Below are 8,363 nucleotides of genomic sequence, written 5' to 3'. Positions count from 1 at the left end.
TAAGAGACAACATCAGGTAACATCAAATGGGAATACTGAGATTAAAGATTTTAGTTTATCCACCCAGTAGCTGTAATAGTGGTCCATCAAATTAGCTTCAATGGCACAAATAAAAAGACTATAATTTTAGCAAGAAATTGTAACACATGTAACTCCTTGCTTCTAATTGCTCAGCACAGAACTTCAGAGAGAGATGCAGTGACTTATTTAAATCACTAGAAAAGGCATCAGACCCCAAGAATGTATGGAGCACAGATATTTCTTTGAAGAATGGCACACATGATGATCACTTTCAAAGAAAAGAGCTGGAACCATCCATGGAGCTACAAGATAACTCAAGAACATTTCTTGCTTGGTGTCAGATCTATAAAAACACTATCAATCAAAAGGGTGAGTAAATAAAAGAAAAATTCCCTTTTGTTTTAAGTCAGCTACAGTGGGTATGCATCATTACAGAACTGAGCAAATTAGGTTACATATTCCATCCCATGACACTGTCATTAATTCAGTTTTTGCTGCAGTTCCCCCTCAAAAATAGAACAAAACAAAAAACCCATCTTTCTTACAAAAACAAGATACTTATTGCTTATGAGGCGAGCCTGTATTAATGCAGCTTGACTCACATCAACTATTTGAGAAGAAAATAGAGCCCAATTAGCTAACTTTAAAAATACTGAGCAGAACAAAACATGCTGTGAAAAGATGCTGAGAAAGAGTGTTGCTACACAATAACCACAGTCCCGGCAGTCCATTGTCAATAGGATAAGTAGAAAGGTAGAACAGATACAGAGTTTCAGCTTTTTCATCCAGCAATGCTTGGGAGTAGCCCAACCCTTCCCCTCTCACACTGGCGAAAATGGCAACACTATTCCTGCCCAAGGACACACAGCTCCTCTAAATCAGGGCAGCCAAAGGGCTCTAAAGAGAGTAGCGAGGAAAGGGGGAGGGATGGGGGGTAAACCTACTTTCGATCAATACTTCAGCTGTAGCTCAAGGTGAAACTTTTCTTCCTGATGCACACAAGCATGCTTAGGGTGGCTCAGAGCAGCTCTCCTCAGATCCTCCTTCACCCCTGGCTCCAAAATGGGTCTCAAAAATCTTGGCAAAAGGATGATGACCATGGTGCTRTTTCACTAAATGTCTTATCCTTCTCAGAAGCTACTATGATGGCACAGTGTCAGCAGTGCCAGGCAGTCACTCCACAAACCCCCTCACTAAAACTAAGAAGGACTGACTGGTGATCCAGTCTGGCACAGTCAGGGATAGTGTGGGAGGAGAACCTGTCCTGGCATCCTAACAGGCCTTGTCCATTGCTAACACAGCCTGGCTGTTTCCATTGTTTTATTCAAGTGGAAGAACATGAACAAGAAGATTAACCAAAGACCCACCAATAAAATCTAGCAGCACTGCCAGACCTGCAGTTTTGACAGCAGGGAAATAAACCTTAGGACCRAACCAATTTGGTCCAAGAAAATCTGTTGGAATCTGACACTGTCACACACTGTAATTTCCACAGAATTTGTTAGGCACTGCATCAYGTTTTAGGAAATTGGTGTTTGTAGGCATTGTCAACCATTATCAGGTAGAAAGGACAAATAACTTTTAGTCCAAGGAAAACTCACTAGGATGATGGTATTTTTAGAAGAAAATGAAAGCTTAAGGGAAGGCTAACTACTCCCCCGTAACTAAGAAACCAAAAATATTTACAAACTCTTACACAACAAAATAGCTCCACAGTGAGCAACTATCTTCGGTCTTATTTATGTTCCAAATAAGGCTCAAGGAAAATTAGCATCACCCCTCACTTTATATTTAGGGCAGGAGGCTTGAGAACAGAAGCAGCACCAAAATGTCCTGTTGGCTAAAGAAATATAAACYTGAGTTGCTTGCTACACACTTTCAACTCCTTAAAAGCAGCAGGCATATTGAAAAGGAAATTAGAGAAATCCAGAAATACTCCTTGTTTGACACAAAAGCCMCTGGAGCTTTCTTAAACTATGACCTCCCTTTGTTAGAACATCACCTAGGTCTTAGGAACTGAAACAGGACAAAGYTGAGTGCCTTCCCTAGGAAAGGTCAGAAGCTATCCTTTCATATCCTCCTTTATTTACTCTTTTTATGCCTGCTACTTCAACACTTTGATTTACTTCTGCTTGTAGGGGAAGTGATGAAGCCAACCAAGTTTGCTTAACAGGGATGAACAAGGTAAGGAGAGAGAACCAATCCTCCAAGCAAATTAGAAGAGAACCTTAAGCTCCATACACCTAGAGGACAATGTCAASATCCTTTATCCTGATATGGTGAAGGCAGAGAATTATTCATGTTCTGTAAAAATCAGTGTCACCTAACCCCTGAATCATGAAGAGAGATGATTCTCAAAAAGTGTGTCATATTARCACTGAAAGACACAAAGAATGGGTTGGGGATAACATCAAGAGGAGCCACTATAAAGTAGAGAATGTGGACCTCTGAACACAAATACCCAAGACCTCACTTGTTCAAAAATAACTGAGTAGTTTAATTGCTGAATTGACTTGCAACAGCTCTGAGGAAGAGGAAGTGAGACTGAAGTGTCTCAGCTATTTACGTCCTTTACACTGATTGATACTCTAAGTGGCATGAACTTAGGCAAATCATCATCTTTGCTACCCTGACAAAAAAAGCACAGTCCAATTTCAGTCTTTGTGTGTTTCTTTTGGCAACATGAGCTGCACACACAGAGTGCTTTGCTGTTATGGAGGTAATGATTTATCCATATCTGGCAGACAGCTTCGAGAACTCGACCATCCTCAGTTGATTTATTCATGCCTACACAGAGCATCCCTAAAGAGACATGAATAGTATAAAATTTTAACAAATCCTGCTTGCAACTTCTTTTGCTTGACCCTAAGAAAATTTCAGAGCTGCCTTTCACTGTACCCAAATTACTTAAAGTCTCCAAAACACAACATATGTGTATCAAAACTCCACAGTTCCTACAAAAATACAGGAACTGGGGAAGGCCCAGTACTTGCCAGTTTACAAGCATATTCAGTATATTGCAAAGATGTCACAGCTTTTCTAATAAGAACAACTGAGATACATTTTTCAGGTTTATTTAAAATTCTTAGCACTTAAACACCACCTTAAATCTTGTTTTCAGTTTATGTTCCTTTACACTGATTTGTCTTAAGTAGATATTCTTTTCCTACCAGAAAAGCTGCAAGGCTCAAATACCTTGTAATTAATGCCCAATCACACCTATTTTAGAGTACTTCTTTGTTAATTTTGATATTTATACATATCAGATRGATACCATGCACACAGTATGCTTGTGTACTACAGATACACATTATACATATATCTGTGTAGGCATACACAAGTTTAAAGATTACAAAAAGAGTTTTTAAAGCATATTACTGTTTAGAATAACATTCATATCACTTCCATCAACAACTGGAGTTGCTCCATCAACAGCTGCAGCTTACACAAAAAAAAAAAGCAGATAATAATATTCTTAGATATTATCTATATATGTATGAATATGCTGCCCTACTGCCACTCAGCTTCAGTAAACATGGAGTGTCTCCCTAGTCCATCTTCAGCACTTTTCCTCTAGTTCTTAGCTTGTGTTGTCAGATGAATAATGATTGCCTACAACATACCAGAAACCAAAAGTGGTAACTCCAAAACAAAACATCTCTCTCCCAATTCTAAGCCCGACACCCCATCTACTACTATTAGCTACACAGTTAAGTCAAGCAATAAGCAACTGCACTAGGAATACAAAAATACAAATTTAAGTCAACAAGGTAACATATATCAAACTTTGAATTAGAAAAAAACAATTATGTTACATTCCTGTAGTTTATAAACTCAAAGCATTCAGATGAAGTGACAGCATGTGATTCCCGCAAATATAACTCRGCTCTTCACATGCTACATTTGTTTCTTCAGCACCAGGTCTTGTCCTTAATCACTGCATTAACTGCTACTTTCAAAATTAACAACTATATACTCWAATTGTTGTTTGGAGATGCTAATGTTTTTGCTGCATTAAGCAGGAAAAGAGCGCTTTGCTGAGGAGCATTTAAATCTTAAATTACAGACTAGTCCTCTTAAGTAACAGGATAGGGACAATCCAGACAATCAGGGACAAATGAGTACAGGATGGAGCTTAAGAGYTTCTATTAGTGAAATATTGGCAAGTTCTTTATTGCAGAAGTAGCCTTTAAACAATTTTTATTTTACTGAACACTAAGAGTGGGACTTTTTTTTCCTTCTCCAGTTCAAATTCAGCTGCTCTCTAACTCTTTATAGTAAATCCTTATTTGCCACTAACTCTAAAACATGACCAGTTCATATAAAGGAGGTGTTCTGGGGATTTACTGGAAGATGCAACAAAGAGTGAGGTAAAAGCCACCCCACCTCTCCCATTATTGCTAGAGCCTTACTTCCACCTCCCAAGAGAGGACAGGAAGATAGGAAGCAAATACATYATCAGTGCTGAGCCTTTGTCCAGCTAAAAGGAGCAAGGCTTGCAGCTTTAGCTGTTACAGGGTGTGATGCATAYGTGGCAGCAATGAACTTGTAGGTGTTTGAGGCCACTTATGAAAGGCAGGATTTCCTTTTTTTTATGTTGAACCTGATTCACATATATGGCATAAAAATAATCTTTCAGTTTCTCATTAACAGGAAGAAGAATCCATCAAAACTAAGCTATTAGGGTATGAAGAATTCCTGGCTTAGGCTGGAATCCAGAATAAGAACCCTATTGAAAACTTCAGAAAATTAATAAACTTTTAAGAAAGATGCTGATGAAATTTTGCAACTTGTTTGCACAAGCATAATCAATATGGTCTATCTAAAGGAGATAAATCTTTATTGTGCAACTTAAAAGTCCAGTCCAGAACACAACTTTAAATCCAGAAGTAGACACAAGGCAGTCTTGAATATTCATAGAATATGGTATATTAATGATTTTCTTTTCCCAGTATTCTGGTGAACTTTCTCCTTATGCCTAACAGAGATGCAAAAGAAAATTGATTAAGCAGTCAAACAAGACAAATCCGTTCRCACACCTATTTTCTTAGCAGGAAAAAACAACAGAATTTCTGGTTTTAAACAAAGTTTACTTTGATTATTAGTAAGGAAAGGTTTACATAACTAATTCAGCTTTTTATTAATATCAATTATTATATCAATATATATTCTATCCAGTAGAAAAGATTTTTAGTCCAGAGCAAGTTTTGGACTTCTGATAGTCCATCAAAACATTCAGTTAAACAGGTTATGGATATAAGAATAGCCTGCATTTAAGCACCAATTTAGAAACTGCGACTACAACTGATGGTGACACATTCTGCAACAACATGATGATGGATAAAAAATTATTTTCCATATTTTTTAAGTTAAAAAAAACAACATTCTACATATAAAAACACCTTATGCAACCCCTCATTTTATTGCAAAAGCAAATTTCAACTCTCGGCACTGAATTTCACAGAAACACCCATGTTGCTTAATGGTCTAATAAGGAAAACTTTATAGAGGATGTCTGGCACAAAGAAAAGTTAAATCCATTGTGAACTTTTTCCTTTAYGAGTACAAGTTTTTAAAGTAGTAATGTAAAAGTAACTACTCAGGAAGTGAGCTACATTTAGTGTCCCACTACAGTAGCACCTGGAAACTTTAATCATTAGACACACATTACAAAGTTCATATATCAGATAAATACAAAAAGGTTAATCTTTTTTTATTACACTCAGATATATCCTGAAACTGAAAAGAACAAGATAATAAACCTTAAGATGATCACTTTCTGTTTGCTACAGCTTCAACCTCAGCTACACTTCTATTTTCATCACACTTCTTCCAGCTKTAAGAGATTTTTCTTTTAAAAAGTATCTATTAATCATTACTATAGAGTGCAAAAGATGACRTAATACTCTTTCATAAATACTAGAMTATTTTCAAAAYTTTAAAACCTACACCCTTTATTCAACATTTTCCACTAAGCTGTCATCATCAATACAGCCCTATACCAAGCAGAGAGAATTTACTCAGTTACATTTCTGCTATTGACACCCAAGCCCTGCTTATTCAGAGCTGGAAGTGTGGGCTTTTCCTCACACATGGACAGAATAAGAGAAGATACCTCTCTCCTCTGCCTTTGGGTCTTACAGTAGTCCACAACCATTTTTTAGCCAGAGACTGAGCAGAAAAAGCCATTTTTTGCCAAAAGCCACCCGAAGCTCCCCTCTTCTAACAGAGGGTGAGGGTCTGGTYCACAGAATTTTTTTGCAACAGCTCAGTCTTTAAGAATCCCTGATGCTTAAGATTAGGACTATTTGTCAGAAAACATCTGTCTCCTCATTCCCTCCCACAGCTCTCATTGTCCACAGGTACACTCAGAGGGAGTGGGGGAAGTCTCTGATTCTCCATATTCAATTTTATGGTTTTCTGGTTGTTTTTTTATAGCTCACTGTCAAATGCCAATGAGCATATATCCAGAAGGGGGAAAAAAAAACCACCAACCACCCCCACAAATACACTCCAGCCTTCCGCAGCTATTTATACACTGGCACACACTTTCTACAATCCTTTACTCACGCACAGGTACCCATCACTTCACTCGCACACCCTATATGACTAGCCTTCTTTTATTATATATGGGCAAAGAAAAGTGAGCGAACACATCCCACACGCTGGTGCTCTTTCCACGGGCAGGCATCTCAGACACCGGGCACACGCCCCAGCCCAACCAACACCTCACAGACCCCTCCCTGCACCCCACGCCCAAGCAGGCGCACACACACATACACACACGATACACCTGCTAGCAGAACACGCATGCAGGCACACGGAGAGACTCGGGAACACCAACACCAGCCCTCCCTAGGCGCAGCACGCAGGGAGACCACCGCCACCCCCACGCCCTCCATTGTGCTCCAGGCACGGAGCGCCCACCCCCCCCGCGGAGCGCACCCTCGCTCCCGCACGGCCCCCGCACTGCCCCGTTACCCGTGAGGCTGCGGAGGACGGTGCCGTGAGCCCACAGGCTCAGCACTTGCTGCACCGACAGGTTGATCATGGAGTTGTCCCCCGCTTCCACCTTCATGGTGCCGCCGCCGGACCGCGGGGCGGGAGGGAGACGGCGGCGGCGAGGAGCGAGAGGGCGGGGAGGCGGCGAACGGAGCTCCGCGCTGCGGTGGAGACATCGAGGACGGAGTGGGGGAGGCGGCGGCCGGGGGCAGCCGGGCGATCTCGGGGGAGGAGGGGAGCCGGCCGCTGACACTTCCCCGCCGCTCAGGGGCAGGGCCGGGCGGCGGAGCCCATCATCATCWTCWTCATCATCATCGCCTCCGCCTCCTCCATCAGCAGCTGCGGCCGCCGCCGCCCCGCCGGCGGCACCGTCACCCCGGTCACCGGCATCACCTGGAGCGAGGGCGGGGCGGCGGCGGGACGTCCCTCAGGCGGGCGACTCCATGCGGGAGCAGCAGCGGGAGCAGGGAGGCTCCCGACTTCAGACGCCCGCGGCTGCCGGTGGGGAGGGGGAGGGAAGGGAGGGAGCAGCGGGAGCGGGGCAGCGGGAACGGGAGCGGAGTGAGCGGGAGGAAGGCCCCGCGCAGGCGCGGCGGGAGCAGCCGAGGGGCGCGGGCTCCTCCCACCGAAAGGAGAAACAGAATTCGGAATCAGAATTTGACTCAAAGAGAGAGGGAAAGCCTGTGGATGTCGTGGACACGCAAAGAAACTCGCGTGAGCAAGGAGCGTGTTAAAAAAAGCCGATATACACGTGTGTAGATGTAAAGGGGGAAATAAAGTGATACCACTCCGTGCTGTTAAAGCTGATATTTAAGTTGACGCCGCTGAGTGCTTTTAAACACCGGAGAGGAGTAAAATGCTCACAGCGTTAGCACACGGAGCTCCAGGGAGCGCGGGCGGACGCACCTCCGCGGCTGCCTCTGGGGTCTGAGCACACAGCCCGAGCGGGGACAGGACGGGACAGGGCGAAAGAAACCGTGCGCACAGGGCGGATGCTGCTYGGGAGTGCCGGAGCTGCCGGAGCTCAGGTGATAGCACGGATCCCAGCGGAGGAGCTGTCATCCCGAGGCAACATCCAKGCAACGCTGAGAAAGGTCTCTGTCTGTCCTTTTGAACCTCGTCAGTGTGGCTGCAGATTAAAGCTACCGAAAGTTAGAAAGCGTCAGAAATAATGAGCGAATTTTTATTCCATGCCTTTGCTTTCTTTATGGAAAGGAATACAGTCTTTAAGCTGGACGCGGCTTCTTTCGAAGCACGGTGCTTACCGATTTAAAAGCCAGCAACCATCCTTCATCTATTCTTAAATATACATCCCGAGGCCACATTCAGTGCACACACTT

The 8,363-nt window shown here is 42.9% G+C and overlaps 1 protein-coding gene across 1 annotated transcript in view; it reads right to left on the bottom strand.

Annotated features, from left to right (window-relative positions):
- The window catches only part of TMEM170B (transmembrane protein 170B), a 14,619-nt gene extending 7,021 nt beyond the window's left edge, over nt 1-7,598 (bottom strand). Inside the window, exon 1 of the mRNA XM_057370442.1 lies at nt 7,003-7,598. Within this exon, the coding sequence (XP_057226425.1) occupies nt 7,003-7,099 (97 nt within the window). The 5' untranslated portion in view covers nt 7,100-7,598. The remainder of the gene's footprint in view (nt 1-7,002) is intronic.
- Nucleotides 7,599-8,363: the final 765 nt, after the last annotated feature.

This window comes from Malurus melanocephalus, unplaced genomic scaffold (assembly GCF_030028575.1).
Source record: "Malurus melanocephalus ecotype Western Australia unplaced genomic scaffold, MMel_1.1 scaffold_126, whole genome shotgun sequence".
Classification (NCBI taxonomy): domain Eukaryota; kingdom Metazoa; phylum Chordata; class Aves; order Passeriformes; family Maluridae; genus Malurus; species Malurus melanocephalus.
Note: the sequence above shows the minus strand (reverse complement) of the source record. Positions and strands in the feature narration are given on the sequence as shown.